The 24,603-nt window shown below is 44.2% G+C and overlaps 4 protein-coding genes across 6 annotated transcripts in view; 2 read left to right on the top strand and 2 right to left on the bottom strand.

Annotated features, from left to right (window-relative positions):
• Positions 1–2,625: 2,625 nt before the first annotated feature.
• Positions 2,626–3,537, top strand: LOC119651163 (ribosomal RNA-processing protein 7 homolog A). The gene is made up of 2 exons (XM_038054581.1): positions 2,626–2,690; positions 2,745–3,537. The coding sequence occupies exons 1-2, from the start codon at positions 2,666–2,668 to the stop codon at positions 3,518–3,520; spliced, it is 801 nt and encodes a 266-aa protein (XP_037910509.1). The 5' UTR covers positions 2,626–2,665; the 3' UTR covers positions 3,521–3,537.
• LOC119651162 (uncharacterized protein C7orf26 homolog) lies at positions 3,527–5,080 on the bottom strand. The gene is made up of 4 exons (XM_038054580.1): positions 4,714–5,080; positions 4,219–4,663; positions 4,054–4,159; positions 3,527–3,998 (listed from the first exon to the last, which is right to left on the bottom strand). The coding sequence occupies exons 1-4, from the start codon at positions 4,790–4,792 to the stop codon at positions 3,534–3,536; spliced, it is 1,095 nt and encodes a 364-aa protein (XP_037910508.1). The 5' UTR covers positions 4,793–5,080; the 3' UTR covers positions 3,527–3,533.
• A 92-nt stretch (positions 5,081–5,172) lies between these two features.
• Positions 5,173–11,275, top strand: LOC119651161 (THO complex subunit 1). The gene is made up of 5 exons (XM_038054579.1): positions 5,173–5,358; positions 5,420–6,091; positions 6,146–6,405; positions 6,464–6,754; positions 10,463–11,275. Exons 1-5 carry the CDS (start codon positions 5,266–5,268, stop codon positions 11,151–11,153), a joined length of 2,007 nt encoding a protein of 668 aa, XP_037910507.1. The 5' UTR covers positions 5,173–5,265; the 3' UTR covers positions 11,154–11,275.
• Positions 11,276–11,365: 90 nt separating this feature from the next.
• LOC119651205 (proteoglycan 4-like) overlaps positions 11,366–24,603 on the bottom strand; it is an 83,253-nt gene continuing 70,015 nt past the window's right edge. For all 3 annotated transcript variants that reach the window (XM_038054657.1, XM_038054656.1, XM_038054655.1), the window contains 5 exons: positions 19,366–19,491; positions 19,009–19,297; positions 12,456–12,769; positions 12,314–12,400; positions 11,366–12,245 (listed from right to left, as the gene is read on the bottom strand). In XM_038054657.1, the coding sequence (XP_037910585.1) occupies positions 11,730–12,245; positions 12,314–12,400; positions 12,456–12,769; positions 19,009–19,297; positions 19,366–19,491 (1,332 nt within the window). In that variant the 3' untranslated portion in view covers positions 11,366–11,729. The remainder of the gene's footprint in view (positions 12,246–12,313; positions 12,401–12,455; positions 12,770–19,008; positions 19,298–19,365; positions 19,492–24,603) is intronic.

Raw genomic sequence — 24,603 nt, 5'->3', positions numbered from 1 at the left:
TTTTGTTCCAGGATTGCGGGGTTCCTGAGTCCGCATCGACTTGATGACAGACCGGATCATTTGGGTAGCAACTCATTTCATCTCTTGTGGCCCACGGACTCTTTTGAGGTTAAACACTTAAGTTATTCAAAACAGGTGAACAGGGAAAATATGGTAACTAAAAAGAACTGAACCTTGAAGGATACCTGCTGGGCATATGAATGGGGATGAAATATTCTACACGATATAAACTTAAGATTCCCAACTATCTATTAAGCTAAGAATCAGCTTTCAAAGGTCAAGATGGAATTTAAGCTTTTGTTTCTTTTAGGAAACTTGGCTGTAATTGGAGTCTTCCGATAGCTACCAAGAATAATGTCCGTTTTAAGAAGAAGAAGCACATGCTGGAGCAAGAGTATAGGCCAATTGTCGAACTGAAAATCGGGAAGTGTGTAATTGTAGTTACAGTGCTTGACGATAATAGATTTAATTGTCTGCTCGAAGAACTTGGCAGAGAAATATGGGATTGAGGTAAGTCTGTAACCATGAGTTTTCGTTTTTTTGAGAATGAGAGCTATACGAGCCCTAGTCAGATCAGAAGGAAAATGGATTTTAAAGAGCCCGTTCATTAGGGTATTTCCAAGAGTTATGTCTGGTAGCTCTTGTCAAGTGCTGGTCACGAATGTTGGAATGTTTCCTATGTTATATATTTCTAACTTATTGTTAAGAATAAATTCACTTCTACGATTGGTGTTGCTGCTTCTCTAGATTTCATGATGGGCGTTTACATCGCAGCCGAGGAGAAGTGGTAACGCTCTCTTCTCACAATACTTCACCAGTTTAGCGACTAGCTCCGATGGAACGCGGACGTCGTCTCTTGGTTTTTCACAAGAAGAATTTCAAATTACCTGCATGCTTCTTCTTTGCAGCCCGTGAATTTGCCCCTGGTACACCCAGGGCAATTAACTGAGCATTATTCCAATGTACTTCTTAAAACTGCAATTTCCGTTGGTGTAGCTTTCCTAAGCCCTAGGTGAGGTAGGTCTAGGTCGTCCAGCTTTCTCTCTTCACTGGGCAGCAAGTATACTTCTCTAACCGAGATGTCTTTCTTCAGCTTTTCCTCATGCACGTGCACAGTTGATATGGCAACTCCGACGTTTGATTGCCTCCAGGGATCGGTCATCTACCCCGATTGTGAAGAATCTACCCTTGCTCTCCACCTTGCTTCTGAAGACTATTGATAATCGCGTATAGAGATCCTTGTTCTAAGCGATTAGGAGGCGCATGAGATCTTCCGTTTCTTTTGTTTCGGCTTTCGGGAGAAAAACTGTCACGGAATATCATCCCCAGCATATGTTGACAGGTCTGCGCCCTTCCAGCCTAGCAATTTAGGAAGTGTGACCCTAAGCCACTCTGCAGTGTCTTCCGTCGCGCAGTCCACCGGCGTATGCCCTGGTCGAAAACGTATCCCGGTGAACACAAGTTTCACAGTTGCACATCTGTCTGACGACAAGGTCTTCGATAGTTTCCTGCTCCTCACAAGTGAGGATTTGCCCATGAAACATTTTTGGCAATATGGCCAATCGAATGCCCTTGACCGCACTAGCATAGCTAATGGCGGGCTTTCAGATTCCTGCCTTCTTCCTTCTCCGGTCCGGGTTTTCTTCCCTCTTGGGTTTAGGTTTCTCTGCTGCTCCTCGCTTTCTTTGTTCCGATAAATATGGCTTAGGTCTGTTCTGAGCCTTTTTAAGGGCCTCTTCTTCAGATAACGCAGATACCATTTTGCATCTGCGCCACTGAGACCTGTCTCCTTCTTGACGTTTGATATGTTTATCTCAGACGTGCTTTTACTTCTCCCTACTTTTTGAGCAGTGGTCTTTGTTGGTTGTTGTCCTCGCAGTATACCATCTACTTCAGATCTACTGGTTGACGTCCCAACCTCTTCCTTCTTGGGTGTAATTACCTGGGTCTCAGTATTTCGGAGATGTGCCTCCGCCCGATCAATCAGTTTGTGTGCGGTACGGGATCCCGCTTGTTTGGTTGTAGTTTTTTTCTATTTCCTTTATTTTTGCAGCATTACTCATTTGATCCCCACGAATATGGGAGTTAGGAGGTCCGCCGTGCCATAACCCCCTCCCCCTCCCTACTACGGTAAGGTCAAAGTTACTCACTGAGCTGACCAGGTATCAGTGAAGCTCCGTTTGAATACAGTCGGTTACCCCCGACTGCACACTATCCAATGGGCACGGTTCGCATAACACCCTGGATTGGGGGAGGTGTTTTTCGACTCCTCGGTCTAGATCCGCAGTGTTTTGTTAATAGTAGGGTCACTTCGTACAGAGTCTGGCTGTCACTACATGCTAATGGCCTTGGCATGTGAGATGCTCCCAGACGGCTGTATTTCGTATCAGTCTATCTTGCAGTCTACTGCTTGACCCCAATTAAATAATTAGTAGAAGTAATCAAAATAATTGCATGTAAAAGATGGTTTTTCTGAGCAATAGTGCCAAGTATGGAACAAATTTCTAATTCGTCATACGTCATGAGCCACCTTTCGACGAGCATTTAAACTACTGCCCTGTACATCATGAGTATATTGGAATATTTCCCCGGTTTCCAGTGGAAAGTGTTTTGAAATGTGGTAAAATGTCAAACTAGTGCACGTGTGACTTGTAAACACTCCGCGATGGATGAGGTAAATGGCTTCAAGGGTGGGTATTTTCCAGTATAATGATTGACATATAACTTAACTGAATTTATTACAGTTGTAACCTTGCACATCAGACAATATACAACTTCGCAGCACACGATATTCATTAAGGAACACACAATTCGGAAGGAAGACCCGGACAAACCCGCCAAGCGGACCCTTTTCGTGCTCAACGTTCCGCCCTACATTACAGAGGAGCACTTAAAATATGGATTTCAAAAAGTGGGTGAGGTCACTAACGTTCTATTTCAAGAGAAAGTCGGTCCCAACGAGGAGAACGGCGTAGACAAATTCGATAAGTTCATTCCGCGACCGGCTTTGAAGGGGTTCAAAGTGGCCTACGTTGTCTTCAAGTCCACCAAGTCCATTGCCAAAGCGCTCCAGCTAGAAAAATTGTGTATTTATGACGAGGAGACCGGACAAGCGATAATTCGCACAGGAGTGACTCAGTGGATGCAGGATTACGTCGCGTCGCTCACCTCGGAAGATGACCTACAACGGGAAATCGACGAATACATGGCAGATTACGATAAAGCGGAGAACGCCGCCCGCGTTGCAGAGAAAACAGCCAACACCGACGACGATGGATGGGTGACCGTAACCAGACGAGGCCCCGTCGCCGGTTTCGAGCAAAAGGAATCGACCATCAACAAAGTCGAGGAGAAGATGGAGAAGAAGCGCAAACAGAAGGAACTCACCAACTTCTACACGTTCCAAATCCGCCAGTCCAAAATGCAACACATCGTGAACCTGCGCAAGAAGTTCGAGGAGGACAAGCGGAAAATCGAGCGCCTGAAAACCACGCGCCGTTTCGATCCGTTCAAAAAATAAAATCCGTTCGTTTTCAACTTTTGTTTGCTTTTATTACAATTTCCATTAAACTGTTCGCGGGCAGGGTCTCGAGGGTGCAGAGCAGTTGCGGCGTGCTTCCGTACAGGCACTTGGCGGCGAGAGATATCTGCACGGCTTGCGCGAAACGCTCCATGCTTGCCTGGAAGTTCTCGTCGTTCTCTGGGTTCACGCCGTCGGCGACAAGTTTCCTCGCGTGGTTTTTGAGAGGGACGGCTATGGCTGCGAGGTGCTGGGCATTGAGCGCGGTTGGCGGTCCGTTGGGGGGCGGGATCTGCAGCAAAGTTTCTAGGACGGCCAAGTGCAGTTTGCTGTAGGCTCCTTTTTGGTTGATTATTGGTGCCAACACGCACCAGCGGATCAGACCGGCTAAGGGTGTGACGACCGGCATGGCGATAGCTCCTGTGGGGAGTGATAAAGGCTGCTGCGATGCTAGGCAGAGGCTTTGGTTCTCTGAGACCTGAAAAAGACAGATTATTGGGGGAGACCCGTCAATGAGAACTTTAAGAAGTTACCCATTCTGTGAAAACGTCCAGAAGCATGTCCGGTGGACAGACTATAGCTCCCTTGGCTTCGTTCATGTATAGATCCGCGACGGCAGTCATGAAGTTGGCGGCAAACCTGTGAATTCAGACAAGCGTCAGCTCCAATGAACAACATTTGGAGTCCTAAACACAGACCTTGGCGCGACCATAGGCAGTTGTCGCAGCTGTTCCGACGTTTTCTTGGAGAAAATCACGAAATCCTTGACTAGGCTCTGAGCAAGTTCTGTACTCGCGACCGAAGTGCATCCCACTTGCTGCATCCAAGTTCCCGCGGCGCACAACAGCGGTGCGATCGATGCGGACACCGAAGTGCTTATCAGCTTCACCAAAACATCGGATCGCACTGGGGTCGTAGCTGCTCCAAACAGGGAAAGGAAAACAGCATTCCTTGTTGCGTCGGGGCCGGGCCGCGAGAAGAACTCGCAGAGGGCGACAACCAGCTGGAACTCCTGCACGAGATTCATCGCCGACGGCACGTAGCCCTTCCGGGCGTCAATGTCCTTAGTTTTCTCTAGAAATATAAACTCCGAGATCAGATCCATGGCAAAGTCCTGGTTGCCGCGGTTTATGAAGATGCTCTCTGCGGGGAAAGTGAGTTGAATTCGGGTTTAGGCGGCAGATGAGGGTTACCTATGCGGAGCAGAGCCTCCCGTGCACACGTTGCGAAGTCCATTTTGCGTAGTGCATGCCGAGTTTCGACGGCCGACATCTCGGCTTATGATCGTTTTGATATTGTTGAATGTAAACAAACAGTAAAAAGTTTTTGTCAACGAGGTTAAGTGATAGTTTGGTCCGATTTGTCCCCAGAGCCGCAGTTAAGTGGAATTTACGCAAGAGTCACATAACAACATGCTTGGAATATATGTGGTTTAGATAATGCGGTGTAAATCCTTCTATTATATCCAAAAATTTAGAAGGCACCAATACAGAAGATCAAAGGAATTTATCAAAAGTTGTGAAAGAAGTTTCTTGTAAACACCCAATCGCAGTTGTCAAAATTTTACCTTTCCAATGTCATTGACTGAACACATTTTCTGAACGCATCACTGTTTCCATTGATGGCACATCGCTGCCCCTTCGAAGTTCCAATATCCAGCTGTCACTGTCATCCTTCAATCCCGCGTATGGTTGCGGGTAAGATTTGTTTTGATTTTGCTCGTTTTATTGACACGCAACTTCGCGATGACTTCCGTCAGCAAAAAATCCGGCGGTTCAACAGAAACTACGTCCAAAGGAGCTTCAGTGAATTTTGTGGGACTACAGAAAATCTTTCAAGTAACTAACTAGCCCGGCAACTCCTGAAAACCCTCATTATTTTCCTCGCTTTCTCTTACAGGATTCACTAAAAACCGCATTTGAAACGGACAACGTAAAAGTCCTGAAAACCGAATATGATGCGCTGAAGCACAACAATGACTCCGACAAAAAGCCGGCCCTGGACCAGATGTTCCGTGAGATGCTCCTATTCCATCTGATAAATGATGTGGAGAAAGTGGGAAAACTGATCGCGTTGTCGGTAGAAGCCGCGCGCGAGGATATGGTTTCGACCACGATCCCGGTGGTTCTACTTGGGGACGCATTTGATGCGGTCACCTTAGAAAAATGTGAGCAAATATTCGCATTTGTCGAAGACAAGGTGGCTGTGTGGAAGGAGGAGATTTTCTTCACTGCCTGCAAGAACAATTTGCTGAGGATGTGCAACGATTTGCTTCGGCGGTTGTCCAGATCACAGAATACGGTCTTCTGTGGGCGCATTCTGCTCTTCTTGGCAAAATTCTTCCCTTTCTCCGAGCGTTCCGGTCTTAATATAATCTCCGAGTTCAATCTGGACAACATCACAGAATATGGTGCAGACGGAAAAGATATGGGGGAGGGACTGGGCGACACCGTGGAAGACGTACCAGTCCAGATCGACTACAATTTATATTGCAAGTTCTGGTCCCTTCAGGATTACTTCCGCAACCCAAATCAATGTTACAACAAAGTTCAATGGAAAACATTTGCCAGCGTAAGACTTTATTCCATCCTTTTTTGCATAAAATGACCAAAATTCTCCTTATAGCATGCCTCGAGCATCCTATCCGCCTTCAGTAGCTTTAAACTGGAAGAACCGCGCACTAACTCCAGTCAACACAAACGAAAAGCATCGGAGGTAATGGAGGTGGACGAACACTTCGCAAAGCCACAGCATTTCTTCGCAAAATTCCTCACAAATCCCAAACTCCTGGCTCTACAGTTATCAGATTCGAATTTTCGACGTTCTGTGCTCGTCCAGTTTCTCATCTTGTTCCAGTATCTATCCTCGACTGTAAAATTCAAAGCGTAAGTATTTGCAATCTTTCTCCAAAAACAGTTTAACAAATACCAACCCAATTTCCAGCGAATCCTTCAACCTCACGTCGTCCCAAACTGAGTACATCAAGGAAACAGAGGCGAAAGTTTATAAACTTATCGAGGAGACTCCGCCCGAAGGCAAGAAATTCGCAAAAACCGTCCAACATATGCTGCAACGTGAGGAATTATGGAACAACTGGAAGAACGATGGCTGCAAGGAATTCAAGCGACCGGAAGCCCCGGAAGATACTGGAAAGAGTCCTCCGAAGAAAGCTAAGCGACCATTGGGAGAATATGTAATGGAGTCACATCGGCAAGGGAAATTCTATATGGCAAAGTAAGTACGCTGCACCCTGTGTTTTGGGGGACTAAGAATACACTCAAAGTCTTCCCTGCAAACGTATAAGGTGACCAAAAGAGAGAGAAATTTCAAAGCTTCAATGCTACCAAAACGTCAACAATGCGTCGGATAGAGATTCGCCTCACTATTACGACCTTTCACTGTCGAAAACGGACTATGATTGGTTTCTGGAATGTGCGCACGCCCGTCGATAACAATAGCGAGGGTGCCCAGACCGCTTGCTATCTCAAACTCGAGCTAGAATTCCAACGATATAAGCTGGCTATCCTGGGCCTAAGCAAAGTAAGATAGTGGAACTTTATAGGGTACTCCTTTCTCTCTTGCAGGAATGTGCTTTTGTAGTCTGGAAACCCAAGTGGTAGCAGACACGAATCTGGTGTCGGGTTGTTTTTGACGGCACACTTCGAGAGCTGCGACCCTCCAAGTTCACCATCGATGATCCAGCTCGACAGTGGGAGAGCTGTCTCACTGATGATTGGATGGCAAATACCCTTAGTAACCCGCCTACGCAGGTCGTCCGTCATGTCCTGAGCTCGAAATAGCTTTCGTGGTCGTAGTTAATGGTGATCGTGTGGACGTCATTCTGAGGACCAAATATTGGCCTTCCTCTTTTGCTCGAGCTGTAGTAATGTGAAGCAAACGCCACATTGAGAAGAAAAAATACTGAGAAGGGTTCCCGAAATACGTCTTTGTATACATAATAATAATAATAATCGTTGGCGCAACAATCCATGTTGGATCAGGGCCTTGAAGTGTGTTAGAGCACTTCATTCAAGACCGTAACGGTACACTAGGAGGCAATGTGGTCAGCATTGCGCTCGCCCGAGATTATTACCCTGATTTGACTCAGGTACTCATTCACAGCTGAGTCGACTGGTATCCGACGTCAAATCAGGATACAAATTCCACTGCCACCAGTGAGATTTGAACCGCGACCTTCCGTACGACAGCCTTGCGCTCTAACCACTGAGCTATCCGGACACACTGTATACATAGTATAGCCATAAGTTCTGTCAGTCGATGCGTGCAGCAAGAAATGTTAGGCCGCCGAAACTGGTAACACTACCCCACTTCCGTCAAACTTTCAGGTTCCGAAGGTCAGTAGCGCGTGAACGACAACACGATGAAGTTCGGGAACTACGAAAAAAGAATTGCGATGATTGCGTTGCACCAATGTGGGAATACGCCGAAAAAGATTCATAGTTTGTTAAAAAAGCTGCCGGTAAACGAACGATTCGTTTTAGGACCTTAGCTCGATACTGCTAAACAGCTGATGTGGTTGACAGACCGCAGGAGGGGCGCCCGCGCTCCGTACGTCGCCCGAATTTCGTGCATGCTGTGCGTGAGCGTGTTCGTCGCGATCCTCTCCGCAAGCACAAACGAATGTCGGCGGAAATGGGCGTTTCAACACGAATTTATGAGTCTTATTTTTCGAGAAGATCTGGGTCTTGGTGCGTACCGGTGGTGCGTTAGCCATATGTTAATGCCAAAACTGAAGGAAATACAGCGAACCCGATATCCTGCTCTCTTGCAACGATTTCCCGGTAAAAATATCGCAAAATTCTATTTTCTGATGAAAAACTTTTTACCATCGAAGAAACATTCAACCGACAAAATGATCGAGTAGATGCTCACAATTGTTATGAAGCCACAGAAAATGCTCCGCGGGTCCAAAGTCGTCACCATCCGACTTCTGTCATGGTAAGGTGGGACGTCCCTTATCACGCAGTAACTGATATTCATTTCTGCGAGGTCGGCGTCAAAACCAAGCGAGCGTGTACGAAAAGATGTTAGAGGATGTAGTCGAACCATTGAGTGAATCCTATTCGTTGTAAAACCGTGGTGCTTCCAGTAGGACTCGGCCCCCGCTCACAAAGCCAAAATAATTCAGCAGTCGTTAGCGGCGCATGTTCCTGACTTCATAACCGCGGATGAATGGGCCCCAGGCAGCCCAGATTTTAATCCTCTGGATTACAGCCTTTGGGCTAATTTAGAGGAGACTGCCTGCGATTGAACTTACACGGATGTGGAGAGTTTGAAGGCCAGCATCATGCGTGCAGCTCGAGAAATGCCGCTTCATACCGTGCGTGAAGCGATCGATGTATGGCCTCACAGACTTGGGGCCTGTAAAGCTACCAGTGGCCATTTTGAAAGCTTTATGTTTCGCTTTTCTAATGGTGTACTTTTCGATTGATTTTGTTTATTACTTCGTGAGAAATAAAGATTTGTTTGACTGACAGAACTTTGGGCTATACTGTGTATATGGTGATGTAGTGGCTCTTCTTCAGGAAACCGGTCCCTGTCTAACGCATTTCCAGCCCTATATTGGGGCAGGATATCGGCTAGCTGCTTGGCAGCTCCATCTCTGTACAGGGAGCGCACGTTCCATGAGGAAATGCGCAAGTCGTTATTCCGTCCCCGTTGCCGAGTTCGGCGTTGTAAAGTCCCTCCCGTGCAAGGCTCCTTCTGTTGCTGGTTTTCCGTGTAGGGTTGTCGAGCCAGTTGCATAATAGGATTTCCAGCAAAACAACTCTGCGGCCAATCTGTCTTCCATGACTGATCAGTCGGTGAAGATTATTATGCATATAATCCCAAAAGACTACTGGCCATTTATCGACCATTCTTCCCTTTTGGTGATTACGACAGTGTATGTCTTTTCAAAGATGAATCTGGAAAGCATATGATCGGCCGACATCAGAACTATCCGATGGTTGCCTAGCAATTCGCAGATGAAGCGCATGACTCAGTGATTAGCGGCCTTTCCACGTTCCAATGGTATCGAGTCTATATTTGTCGTTGGCGGCTTTTCGCTTCACCTTCAAATGATTGGGGGGTAGATTTTGGCTAGTTTTGAATGGCGCAGTCGGCGTGGTATTCATTACTTAAGTAATACCAAGGCAGCTGCTGCTGTTGGCAAAGTCCATTCTCGGCCACCAGACGATTATTATGGAGATGGTGGCGGTGAAAGTCCCCAGGTCTTACCTATCGCATTCCTACAGTCGAGATGTATTCCAAAATCCTTGACTGTACCAGGTGAATTTCTGCCCCTGTTAAGATGGGTAGCGTATAGCTGCCCCTGAAGTTCCTAGTGAACATAACTAATGAAGCATAATTGAAGCCACCTTCGATGTCCATGAACCTTGTGACCAGCGGATAGTATGCGGTTGTCCGCCGGCGTTTGAATCCCAGGAGATTTCCAAACTCCGAAAAGAGAGTAGATTCGAATTGTGGTCTGTGATGATTACCGAGGAACTACCTGATATTGCCTTAGGCTACTGCGTAAACCGTTCAATGATCATGAGTCAATACTTGCAGCCGAGGTGTATGGTATGTAACGGTTTCTCGACGTAAGAGGATGCGATTCCGAATCCGAAAAAGCAGTGCTTTTTGCCAACAAAACCTTATTAAAATCGGTTCAATATTTGTCTCTCTCTCACACGCACTTTTCTCAGAAACGGCTATACCTATTGACACGGAATTTGGTGAGAAGGTGGGAACTGTGCACGCCCAGACATGTAGTGCGTCATGCCCTTCTACGTTGTGATTTAGGGGGGGGGGGTCCCCATACACGCAAAAGGGGGGTGTAAAATTTTGTTTCACCTAATACAGTCATGTTGGGAATCAAATGAAAATATATGCCTTATGTATGCCTTAAATTTTTAACGAATCTATTTTCGATTACAGCAACGAGTTGACACGATTATGGAATCTATCTCCCGACAACTTGCAAGCATGTAAAGGAGAAGATCGCAATTTCTTGCCACCACTCGAAACCTATCTGGAAAATCCAAAAGAAAAGAGCGACCCATCATTTGAATGGCGAGCACTCCGCCTACTTGCCCGACAATCGCCTCACTTCTTCACCCTATTCAACGCACCATCATACCGGGTATCAGATTATTTAGAAAGCGTGCGCAAGAAGATTCAGAAAGATAAGATCGAAATAAAGATCGAAGCAACCGAAGGCACATCCACTGCAGAGCCTGTTGAGCATGAAAGTGTCGCTCTGGAAGAGCAAGACGATCCTGAACTCCTCAAAACAGAGCAGTTAACACCAGATGACAAAAACACACATAAAACCAATCCTGTTACGAAGGAGAATATCGTAGAGATTTCTGGCAAAATAGGATCGGATTGGAAAAAATTAGGGAAGAAGTTGGGCTATTCAGCTGATGAATTGCTCTTCTTTGAGACGGAAAACCCAACGACAACAAGTCAATGCAAGGCCATGCTAAGCATTTGGTTTGAAGACGATGATGACGCTTCGCTCGATAACTTGGCGTATATTCTAGAAGGACTAGATTTGCATGTGGCGGCTGCAGCTGTGAAAAGAATTATTGATCCACCAAATAAAATGGAGGACATTTCAGATTGAATTAGTTGTTTAGGACATTTCTAAATTTTAGATCGTAAGTTTTAAAACAGAGTTCAGCTATGAATATTTTGGAGTCAACAGTGAAAAGCTTGCTCGGTAATAAAATCATGAAATAAAACAAGTGAATCCTTTTTTATTTATCCAGTTTCAATTCGTTGCAAAGCTGCTTAAAGATATACATCAACAATTTCCCAATTTTCGAATAAAACGTCTTTTTTAATTTTGATTCAATATATTTATTACTATTTCGATCATTTTATTATTTTATAAGTATCACATACAAAATATGGGTCTGCCGTCGCGATTATCAAACGAGTTAGTGGGACAAATGATAATAAAGTTTGAGATCGCCACAGACACCGGCATATTGTTGGAATGTACAACGTTTTCCTCAGTTTTAGTACAAATATCAGTAGAAAATATATACCAAGAGTTTCTTTTTGCCTGGTTAATGTTAGATCTTCTCTCGTTATTTTCAATTTTTTTAAGACTTTTTTAGTATACTTTTAGTTTGAATTATCTCAAAGTTCAAGGAATAGAATAGGAACAGAACAGAATTTCGTTGTAAGCCCACAATTAACGCCGTTTCGGTGGTGCCTTGGCTCCGGGCTTCGGTTTATTATGCAGCATATTGGCGCACTTCGGGATGTGTCGACTAGCGGCGCCTTCATTAAACCTTCGTTGGCAATGCGGACACTGAATATAGTCAGGATTTTCGGATGGCGGTGGTGGTGGCAAATCAGATAGCTTTCCACCTTTCGCCAAGAAAGCCTTCATTTCCTTCGCTGCTCGGATGGCTTGAATGAATTCCTCGTGTTTTTTCCTCCAGTTGTTTTTCTTGTTAGCTGCAGCCGTTGCCGCTTTACTTGTCACAGTTGGGCGTGTACTGACGCGTGTACCTTTCCGAACATACTGTTCTATTTCAGTGCCCTGAACTCGATGCTTGACTACATCGAATACTTTACGTTTCTTGGTCGTCGTTTTTTCACAAATTTGTTGATGTTTTTCTATACGATCTGTGTTGAAGTTTCGGCCACAAATTCTACATTGCACCATATTCTCTGGAATGGGTCCAGTAGGTGGACGCGGACTCTATGGTTGAAGAAACCGAAAGTTAGTTTAGGTGTACTACAACATGTAGAAATAATAGAAGCACCCACCGATTTAGCAGGAGATCCAACTTTAGGTGTAGAGGACGAAGATGATGATACTACGGATTTTCCACTACTGGCACTGCCTGGAGGAGTCTACAAAATATACATTTATACGCTACATCTCGCCTCACATACAAATTTTACTTACCTTAGTGAATGTTTTAGGTCGTGCTGGAGCAGGAGATGCTCTACTCACTGGCGTTGCAGGTTTCGTAGCACGTGGTGTCAGTCGGACTGTTGCAGGTGGTGCAGGAGTAGGGCGCGATGGAGGAGCTGTTTTCTTCGTAATGACAGGTTTCAATTTGATACTGGTTGGCTCGGACTTGCTAGTGATGCTATTGTTGTTATTGTTTGTATCGTCAATCCCACCGAAGTCGTCGTTTCTATTATGGTCCTGAATAGAAAGCTTGGCGAATTCGGGAACATTGCCATTGAAGCCAGCAGTTATGCCATCAGGAGTATCTGAAAAGTGAAGGAGCAAATCATATGAATTGTTCGCAATTGTCGATTGTTTAAGGTTTTTTACTTCGCAGATTTGGTGAGGACGACAGGGAACTTTTTAGATACAAGTCAATAGAGAGCTAATTTTGCTTCACTGTTCTTTGAATACATAAAAGTATTCTAAGCAGTGCCGTAAGAAAAAATCCGCGCCCGGGGTTAAAATAATGCAGACACTTTTATTAGCCTTTTACCATCAACTATTTGTCTGTGTAAGTTTGATATCTATCCACAAAAAGGTGACAAGTTGACGTGCGAAAATTACGGAAGCAGCTAGTAGCGGTCAAACACGTGCTAGAAAAATGCTGGGAATTCAACATTAACGTGCATTAAATATTTGTTGGCTTCAAGCAGGCATATGGCACTATCAACCGAAATGTACTGTAAGTACTGTTCGAAGTAATACTTGAGATTCCAGCAAAATTGGTAAGTCTTACCAGGAAGACAATGTCCCGCATAACAGTGCCGATGAGAGTCACGAATAGCCCGACAGATGCGTTTGAAACATCCTTCGGATTAAGACAAGGAGATGGATTAACATTTTTTTAAATCATCGTATATGAGGACGATATAACCATCATGCCCCGATCTTTCATATCAAGAAAGGAAATTTTTCTGAACCTTGACAAAACTGCAAACGAGGTTTGTCTAAGAGTTAAGGAAACATTGACGCAAACGAGAAAAACGACGTACACTGGACAAAATATAACACAATTGACGATTTAACAACTTGAAAAGTGTAAACAATTTTATATATTTAGGCGTACAATTGACGAAAGATCGAAATGAAGTTGACGAACCGGAGCTTTCTACTCGGTACTGTCGATTTTAAAAGCCAGCTGCATACATAGGAAACAAAGCCCCGGATATACAGAACGATAATAAGACCTGTGCCATGCTAGGGATGTAAAGCATGAACCCTAACTAAAACTTGCGAAAAACTGGTCAATACCGTCGAGAGGAGGGCCCGGGTCCTAAGGAGGATAATAGGAGTTAAATCAAAGGACGACTAATGACGAATCAGATAGAACCATGAGATGTACCAAATATTTCACGACCCTGAAATCTTCAAAATAATCAAACTTCGCAAGTTGGAATGGGCTAACCACGCTCAACGTATGGACGACACTCGGATGCTTAAAAGCGTATTCGAAGGGACTACAGAAAGACGAACACACGAAAGCGCTGGGTTGATTCTTTTGACGAAAACCGCGCATCACTGCTCCGATTTCGAAATTGGATTGGATCGATGGTTGGAGGAAGGATATCCTGAAAATTAAAGCCCGAAATGGATTGTAAAGCGTCGGTAATGGCAAAGATTTGGTTGTAGGTCTTCCTGGCCCGGAAAGTTGAGAAAATTCTGGCCATCAGCAAAATCAATTCCTCATACCTAAGTAATTTAAAAGTGCCCATCATAACTGCATGTAGTGACCACCTTGAAAGTGGAAGATACAGTTCTAAATATATATATATAGGGCGTCAACCACACCATCGTTCGCGGTTTGCTGAAATCCGCTTCAAGAACTTCCCAAGACATCTGCTCTCAGTTTCTACTGTTCTGCACCAAGGGCTTCTGGGGCGATCCAGTTCCACTGCAAAGCGTGTGTGTGTGGTGTACGAGAAGTTATAGATTTTGAGCACTCAGGCCGTGTTGGGCCATTGTAATCGGCACCCCATCTAACGGAATATCCTGGATTCTTTAATGTATCGCAGGATTTCCGTTAGTGGATATAATACTAACGGTCGCAACTGGAGAACATGGGCATCAAAGATCTGATTCCTGATGCGTCCATATATGGGGTATTCACTAGCTAATGCTCCGTGGATTCCGCTTTCTCATTTCAGGAGGAAGAAATATCATCTGGAAGAATTCCAATTCTGAACGTATGTCCAACTAGTGAATTATGGCCTGTCAGAATGCCTACAATACTCCCGCAAGCCTTCTTGCTTTTCGGTTCTGCATTTATGCTCTGCCACTCATTGTGAAAAGCTTATTCTCAGTTTTTGACGACAGCCTTAACCAATGCTCCTGGTACTCCAATTGCTGGTTCCGATCCCGGCATGGGGGAGATTGATCGCTCTTTCGCTAAAGCATCCGAGATTTCATTTCCCTCTACGCCATAGTGACTAGGTACCTAGTGTAGTTCCACCGTATTGAATCTAGAGATAGAATTCGAACGGTTTCTGCAACCCACTTCTCGTTTTGATTTGAGAGGTAGACTCTGGCTCCAAAACCCTGTTCTATTTTTGACCCATCGGTGTAGAAGACTTTCGTATATCCCGCCATGCATTCTTCTGGGACTTCTCAGTTCTCTCTACGTTTCGGCGTAATTTCATATCTTCTACCAAACAGGTGTATGAGGACACGAGAATCGGAAGACATTGTAAGAACTGGATTCAGTATGTTGTTTGATGTTTTCCCATAGATCTAATCGAATTAGTCTATGAGCTGCTCTCATTGCAGTGCTTTGAATAAATATATCTAAGGGTTGCAAATTGAGTAATGCATTTTGAGCTGCGCCGGATGTCGTGCTCATGGCACAATTCTTTGCGTTGAAAACCTTTTTGTCTCACCTTGACCTATCACACTAAGGATGCATAAGCGAATTCTACAGCGATCGACACCCATGTGAGCACACAGCAATCTCCGCGTTATAATAGCATGGATCCACTTAATTGAAGCATGATCCATACCATGCGTTTTGACGACATCTCAAAGTTTTTGAAAAGGCGCACAGTCAAACGCCCCTTCAATGTCCACCAACACCTATATCGCGTAATAATCTTTCAGAGTTGCATCCTCTATCTTTGTAACCAAAGAGTGAAGAGCAGACTCACAGGACTTTCCACGCTGGTAAGCATGTTGGTTTTCATTAAGTGGATGGGACCTGAGTGCGTTCCCACGAATGTGATGCTCAACCAGTCTCTCCAAATCTTTCAGCAAGAATGAAGTCAAGCTGATCTGTCTGAAGTTCTTTGAATTCGAATAGTAATCTTTCTGCTAAGAGGTAGCAACATAGCCCAAAGCAAGATTTGCAAGACAACTATTTTTTAGCAATCTCTCTAAGTGCATTGCGTAGTCGGAAATGCAATTGTCGACCCTCCTCAATGTGTCACCTATCCACTGTCACTTCCGCTTTCCGATCACATGGCCATACGATGCCAGGCAGCTGCGCTGAGCAAGTTCTTCTTTTGAAATAGTATTAAGCTGGCGCACTCCGATGATACTTCGGGGATAGATGCTCACCAATGTTCGGAGCTTTCTGGTGACAACGAAAACGGAATGAGCGCTATTAATGTGTAGAGCGACACCGAGTTCAGTGCCACCGTAGGTAGAAACCACGCTTTCTAGATATACAAATTGATCGACGCCTTTAATAATCTGCCAATTAATGCATATAGGGAGATTGCGATGAGTTAGATTAAAAGGCATCGCCTTCTTCCACCCTCTAATAAAGTTTTGACGATTTTCGTAGGAGTGGTAGTAGTAGATCTGCAATAACTGCAGGTGCAGCCACAAATAACTCAGCGTGGAGACCTTCGGGCCGAGCGGCTTTACTTCGTTTTAGTGCATTGACGACCTATATGATTTCTCGTCTGCGTGGAGGAACAATCCGTATTCGCATGCTAAGGTGATTAGTGATTTCATCCACAAGAGGCGGGACTTTACCGGATGTGACACGGTTAAGAATTATGTTGAAGTGTTCCTTTCACCTCTTTGGTTGGTCGTGATCGTGGATAAGGAGTCAACCATCGAAAAGTTTGCGACCACACGCAAGTTCTAGCGTGATGCTATACACTTCTGAAATCATTGTGTTTTAAAGCATTTTCTAATTCACTTACCATCGCAATAACTTGTTCTCTGTTGTCACGGCGAACACCACGTTTAACTTCTCAGGATTTCGCCTCGTATCTAAATTGGAGCGTCATGTCTGCCAGCACTTGCAGGAAGTTAATAGAGCTTTCAATCTCATCCGTATATTGGTCCGCTCCCACGATTCCGCATCCAGGCAGATCTTATTACGTTCTTTCGGCAGGTGGCCGACGACCTGCGCAGCACCCGCGAAAAGAGCATTTTTATGGTGTCCCAATTATATAATAATCGTTGGCGCAACAATCGATATTGGATCAGGGCCCTGAAGTGTGTTAGAGCACTTCATTTCAAGAGCGCTCATTGATATTCTTAGGGGGGTACTTAGATATATGCCGCCCGATTAGCAAGATAACTCCCCTACTGTCGAGGATAGCTGCATCAAACAAGAGTCGATAATAAACTTGGTGGGTCACGATCACAATGTCAGCTTCACGGAGCCTCCCCTCAGCTGCGTGTAATTGTTTGTAGAAAGCATCTTCCTCCACTATATCGGATTCTCCATTGGTGCATAACACATTGTGCAATTGTGATGCTCCTTAACTCGAACCAGAATTTCACAATCAGAAGCCTGTCAGAAACCAGCTTTTAGGTCAAGAAAGTTCGTTTTACGGTAGCCGTGAGAAACAACATGATACTGTATTCGCGTCTGTAATCATGTGGCTTTCCACAATACAGAAGCACATTCCCGTAAAAGGAAGAGGAGTACTCTCCAGGGTCCCAGCATCTTACTTCGCTTAGCTTCAAAATAGCCAGCTTATATTGTTGGATTTTTCGGTCGTGTTGCAAAAAGCGAGCATTCTGAAGCGTGCGCGAAACCAATCGTAGTCCGTTTTCGAGCTGTGAGGTCAGTCAATATTCGATGTTGTTAACGCCCATCAATTTCTATCGAAATTAACCGCCTTTCACGACAAGCAGGGAAAACAGAGTATATTCTTAAGCCCCAACCGACAGGGCAATGAAAATTTAATTAATCTAGCGTTTTGTGATGATGGGTATTCTTTTTGATGTCTGATTTAAAGGTAAAATCCTTTACATGATTGCAATCCTACATCTTCAAGATGCTCTGTAACGGCAACCATTCTATCAGCCGACCCACACAGTACCGTGGCTAATTAAAGGCTGGTTATACCTGGGTGGATAGTGAAAGCCTTTAAGAAGAATACGTTTCCGGTTGGGCTCCCGCCCGTCATATCCCTAGATTGTGGAACGCCTCTAGTACGGGACGGAGGGGGTCGTAAAGGGCTTATTGTGGAATGTCATGTATAACGGGGTGCTTGTTCTTTTCGCGTCAGTAGAGGCTACGATGGTTGGTTTTGCTTAAGACCTGAATGTGATTATCACGGCAAACACCTAGATGAGGTGGAGGTCTAAGCGACGGAGACAGTCCTGCTTTTCCTGCAGAATGAGAAATTGAAAGCGATTTTAATGATAATTCGTAGAAAGAAGAGTACTGTGAAGATGAAAGTCGGTGGACATACGGTTTTCTCGAAGCCGGCTATCAAATACTTGATGATTGATACAAAACGAACTACAAAACTGTCAAAAGGCAGCTATAACTACTGCAGCACTTGCAAAGATGTTGCAGAATATTGGAGGGCTAAAATAGTGTTGGAGATTGCTTCTAGTCGGAGTGGCGTCACCCGTGTGACCAAAAGCGCTTGCAAACTCTCAGAGACAGAAGCAGGTAAACCCGGTTTACCCGCTGGCTTTGAGGGTTTTCACAGCACCAGCAATGCTGGTGCCGAGGGCATGATCCCAGTTGACATTCTAGTGTACTGTATCATGCATGTCATATGGAACGGCGCACAGAAAGTAGGGATGCGGCAAGATCAGAGTCGCAGAGGGACAAGTCTTCGAAGGATCACTGGAGGCACAGACTCAGGCTTGTGCGAAAACACGGGAAGACCATCTACCATATTACCTAGTTCCTCACGGGACGCGGCGATTGCTATAGGCAATAGGGATGAAACACATTGTCCAGCATTTATAGCGACAGCGAAACCTATATAGATGTAGACGACACGCTTCTTTTCACATAGGCGTCTATGGTAACCATATCTATACATATATCAATCAGCAGCAGATTTTATTGGAGGTTCTGATGCCACCGGCTTTATAGTATAATTTTGAATATATGTGGCATTTTTTTCAATCAATTTAGCGTGGAGAAAGTCTCATATTATTCCCTTAAATGAAGCCATTTATGAAGTTGTTGATACTTCTGAAACGTTTTCAAAATTCACTCGACTTTTTCCTACCATTTAAATATATATGTTACTTATGAAACTACCTTCGTAAAAGTAGCCGAATGTAGACTAGTTCTTCTTACCTGGCATTGATTCGTTATCAATATATTCATGGGTAGTTAATGTGTATTCATTAGTGGGAATGCCATTTCCATTAACTGAGTGTACAGTCGTTTCCCGGACTTCGGATTTCATTGTGCTAACTTTGCCGTTAACCTGTTTCATCGATCCAACTTGCTTTCGAACTGTAGTAGTAGTTGTTTTTGTTGTTGTGGTCGATGATCCGGACGATGTTCGGCCTGCTATTGGCTTAAGGGGATAGCTCTTATCTATGCCAGTGCCCTTACGTCTTTCATCGAACATTTGACGAACCTTAAATAGAGCAGAATATTTCATTTACTTCACAATCATTTGAATTAAAGGTTAATAAGAGTTCATACCTTGCCTGCACCAATAGTCGAATTGAGGGATTTAGTGTCACCTCCATCAAGAGTAGGTTTAGAAGGTCCTGTCAATTCAAGCCTTCTTTGCTCACGTTCTTGTTGCTGTTTTTGCTGGAAACGCATCTGAAAAAAAGAAAAATATGCTTAGAAATTGTTACTTGAATTTATCGTTCATTCGAAGTTGGGTATATTCATTTTTTATCTTTGAGAAATACGGTAGCGAATTGTAACGCTCTCTTCAGTAAATATGAAGAAAATTTTCCTAACATGACCCTCACAGTTCTTTTGCTGCAGCAGTATTTGTATTAATTTCAGGCTGCGCCATTAGCTTCGGCTTCCTAACTAGACGAGATAATTTATAATCGCGTGGGAGAAACAATATCACATACATAGGGCCATGAAGAGAAAATTTGGATCCGGGATAAAAATTATGTGGAAAACAAGTATCCCTTTAGCTTTATTTCATTGTCATCTCTGTTAGGAGAAACCACTTGTTCTTGACCCTCCACCGTGCATTGATCTCTCTAGTTTTTGAAAAGTGTTCTACAATGTAGACTAAATATCCGTTAACATCTTAACCGAACAGAGCATTAGTCCAGGGCATGCATTTTGATAGGGGTTACCCAGTTCAAGAGAAGTCTATTTGAGCCGTTTCAACCACTCTGTCCATTTCGTTATTTGACTTGAACCTCTATATGTTTACCTAGGTTACCATTTCGAGTTCTCCATCACTCCCTCCTCTATGCATCAACACCTTTGCCGTTCTTCAGTTCAATCTAATTGGAAATCACTTGAATTTCTCTTTTGATATTGTCCTCTCTCTCATCCATATTTCGCCCTTGATGCGTATCATCCTGCTCTTGACTATACCGTACAGAAGCGGTTACGGTCGCTTCTGGGTTACAGATACCGACTGGTGGAGCGGCGATATTGGTATGTGATGGACAAGCCATACAATGTGTGTGGGCGAAAATAAACGGGGTGTATGTGTACAGCGGTTACGCCCCACCAAGTCTGATATTGTCCGAATTCGAGGAAATGCTTGCCAATCCAAAGTGACGTAGTAGAAAGGAGATTGCCGGCGACTTCAACGCTTGAGCTCTTGAGTGGAGTAGCGCAGAAATAAATGCAAGAGGGTGCAGTTATGGCCAACGAAGGTGATATAAACAAGTTTCAGAATAGGAGCTCTGACTCAATCGTAGACCCAACCTTTGTCAGCTTTGTACTGGCATGTGGTATGCTCTGGTGCATCAGCGAGGACTATACCGAGCCAACATACCCGAGAGCGAGAAATATGTCAGGCTGGTCTGTAAAAGCTTTGAATGAACATACCTTGATAGAGGTGCGACTAGATCAACCTAGTAAAGCAGGCGTTTCTACGGAAGAGTTATCCATGTGGCCCAATGCATCTTCAAAGCATATGACTACTGAACTACTGGTGGAATGGTGAACTGAACAACTTTCGATTAGTCTGCCACCGAGCCAGAAGAGCGGCTCAGGAGGCGGTAGGTAGAATCAATCAAGGGCAAAAATCGCGCGCTTATAAGGAAGCTCACAAAACCTTGAAGCAAGAGGGAATATTTTAAGGAGATTTGCTCGCAAACGGACATCTGTAGGGAAGCGTCTATAGAATCGTGATGGGGTGATTCAGAGGTCATTCAGGTCACGTGTCCTACCTTCTTATTAAAAATCATGCAAAAATTTGAATGTGTTAGAAGAGATAAAGAAGCTCCAGGTCTGGATGGCGTACCGAATAAAATCCTGAAGCTTGCCGTAAAATCTAGTCCGACATGTTTGCTGAGTTGTTCGAAGCGTCCATATCCGTCCATATCAAATTTTTAGGAAATATAAATATACGCCGTTGACGTCAAGCGCGTCTCAAATTGTGTCTAAATTGCCACTTTCAACTAGAAAGCATCGAGGACAATAGATTTCAAGCGCGGATAGAAATATCAAATAAAAAAACGGGAAAAAACACCAAACTACATCTTCTTACAAAGCTGTCAGATTGGATTATATAAAAAATCATACGGCTTGGACCGAAAAGTGGCATAATGTCATCATTTGAAATGAGAAAAGAATTAGTCTAGATATACGCCACGGACGTAGCTGCTATTGGCAGGATCTATGTGCAAATGACCCCTCAAGACTGAACTGTGCGTCGCTCATGATATGGAGAGTAAATTCTTATTACGGAAAGCTGTAATTGTGTTTTATAACAAACAAAATGAAGGTAGAAAGATTTATTGGGATCTTGGACGATGCTCTAATTAGCTGCTCCAAAGATAAATAATAGCACATAATTCATAATTCAGCAAGATAATGACAGTATTCATGTAGCAAAAAACACCAAAAAAACTCCTCGTTCACTAAAATGTTTTGACTGGAAAGCTAGAAGTCCAGGTTTCAATCCAATCCAAAGTATTTGAGGCAGTTTAGCAAGAGCTGTTTACGCAAATGGTTGGCAGTATTTAGGATACCTTCTACGAGACAGTAGAACGAACCCTCGAAGCCTGTCCCAGGTATGATAGCCAAGTAGCGACGGAGCCCGTATTCAGGCGATACGTTGGCTCCCATAGCTTACATAAAAATACAAATGATAACAGACTGCAGATTATTCAATCAGCAGTGTCACGCGAAATGGTTGTTGGAAGTACCTGGTTTGCGTGGAAAGTGGTCCATAAGAAAATGTGGGCCCTCTTCAGACAGGACCACTTTCAAAAAAATTGACCACGTGATCGAACGCGTCCACCCCTCAGCCTTGATGAATGTCAGAACATATAGGGGGGCCAATTAAGACTCGGATCACTATTTCGTTGGCATGGTGCTCCGGGCTCGAATTACAACACCATCTACAATCCCCTGTGACAATCAGGTAAGAGTTAACACTGAAGCCATCCGCAGCGCAGCCTTCCGCAGCACCTATAAGAGGAAAACTGATGCCGAAATAACCGCAGTCAACAGAGATCCTGGAGATGAACCATCAACAAATGATCTTCATAATCACTTGAAGAACGTTATCAATGATAGTCGCAAAAAAAGTTGGAACTGCTGGTTTGACGATGAATATAAACTAGCAATGGAACGGAAGAATGCTGCATACCGAGTAATGTTGCATTCTCAAAGGACGTGGGCAAGCGCGGAGTTTTATTACGAACTCCGTCGAGCGGAGAAACGACATCACAGACGGAAAAAGGAAGCCTGAGAGAACCAACAAATCTGTGAACTCGAAAAGTACAGGCAGCAACCGCTCCAGGTGCGGAAGTTTTACCAACAAGTCAGCAGGTTGAAGTCTTGCACACTTCGATGCTCATCCTGCTGCGATAAAGAGGGAAATCTGATTTCCGACAGAATGCACATATTGGGGCGATAGGTTGAGTATTTTGATGAGCTACTGAACAATCAGAATATCGGCCAGTTGGAGGTCCCGCCAACTGAAGACGATGGACAAATACTCCCACCATCAAGTATAGGAGAAATAGTCCGTGCAAGTCATTGCCCAGAGCCGATGGAATTACAGTTGAATTGGTTAAATATGGAGACGATCAATTACACCAAGTTTTCCTTTGGGACAATACCCAACGGTTTTTCAGGTTGAATTGTATGCGGGCGGCAACCTGGATGATTGACGAACGGTTCAAGGGCAGGCGCATCGCAGTCTGTAGCTATAGTCAAGCTGCATTGAGGGCGTTGAGTAGTACCTTTGATCACTTCAAAAATCGTTCAGGAATGTAGAAACCGATTGGACTGTTTCTAGATTCGATATGGTGGATTTACTCTGGGTACCTGGTCATTGTGGTGTAGAGGGAAATGAAATCTCGGATGCCTTAGCAAAAAAGGCTTGAACTTTCCCCATGCCCGTACCGGAACCAGCAATGGGGGTGTCGGTAGCATTGACTGATGCTGCTATCAAAAACTGGAAACAAGCTTCCCATAATGATAGGTGGCGAAGCCTTAATGCTGCTAGACAGACCAAAATCTTCCTGTCAGAACCAAACAAACATACTGCAAAGTTTATCCTGTTGAAAAGCAGGAAGACTTGCAGAAGTATTGTGGGCATTCTGACGGGCCATAATTCACCAGCTGGGCATATGTTCAGAATAGGAATTATCCAAGATGATACGTGTTCATCCTGCCATGAGGAAGCGGAATCCACGGAACATTTTCTATGTGAGTGCCCCGCCTACGACTCATCAGACATCAGATTTTTGGTGCTGATGTGCTCTAACTTCAGCGGGTAGCATCACATCCACTAACGGAAATCCTGCGATACATAAATCAATCTGGGATATTCCGTTAGACGGGGGAATCGAGTACAATGGACCACTGAGGTCTAAGCGCTCACAGGCTTTCCCTCTCCCCCTCCTCAAACACACACACACACACAGAATTACACCAAGTGGTTCATCAACTGATACTATGATCGTCAGGTTGTGGATAAAATCTCGCGAAATAGGTTACGGTGGGCGGGTCACTTAATCCGCATGGATGAGGATGATCCAGCCCGGAAAGTCTATAAGGGCAATATCTATGGTAGAAAAAGAAGACGATGCAGACCCTGCCTGCGATGTAACGATGGCGTAGGCCAGGACGTGAGACAGCTTTTAGGGATATCGAATTGGTGGACCGCAAAACCGGGATGTCTAGAGTTCCTTATTAAGGCAGGCCTAGAACGAATACAACAATTACCAATTACTTACTAGAAACTCAAAATTCTCAAAACTATCGGTCACATTTCAGTATTTTGACAATTGATTGTAGTGCAGCTAAGCAAATTTCGCTTCATATATTCGAAAATTGTAATTATTTCGGTTTTGCTTCGAATTGTGTATTTACTTTATCAATGCATTTCTCTTTAACTTCAAACTGATAAAAAACTGTATGCGGCTAAGCAAATTATTTACAAGAACGGAGGCTCTGGCATAACACTGATAACGGACCGGAGGGGTACATTGTCTCCGCGGGTGTCCCATAGAGCTCAGTACTGCGCTCATTATTCTGGTTCTGGAAGAAACCACGGTGGGGTGTTACGCCGAAGATATAGCACTGGTTGTATCAGAGTGAAATTATGCGGTGTTTCCAACGATTAATTAATTGAAATAATAAAAAAAAAAAAAAAAAAAAACTTGTTGTTTCTTATTCGTTGGTGTGGGTATTTATTCTTGCAAATACCGATATTTCGGGGACCACTTGTTCCCTTCATCAGTGCAAACAAGTTGTTTGCACTGGTTGTAG

Source organism: Hermetia illucens, chromosome 3, assembly GCF_905115235.1.
Source record: "Hermetia illucens chromosome 3, iHerIll2.2.curated.20191125, whole genome shotgun sequence".
Classification (NCBI taxonomy): domain Eukaryota; kingdom Metazoa; phylum Arthropoda; class Insecta; order Diptera; family Stratiomyidae; genus Hermetia; species Hermetia illucens.
This window is presented reverse-complemented; position numbering and strand designations above follow the sequence as displayed.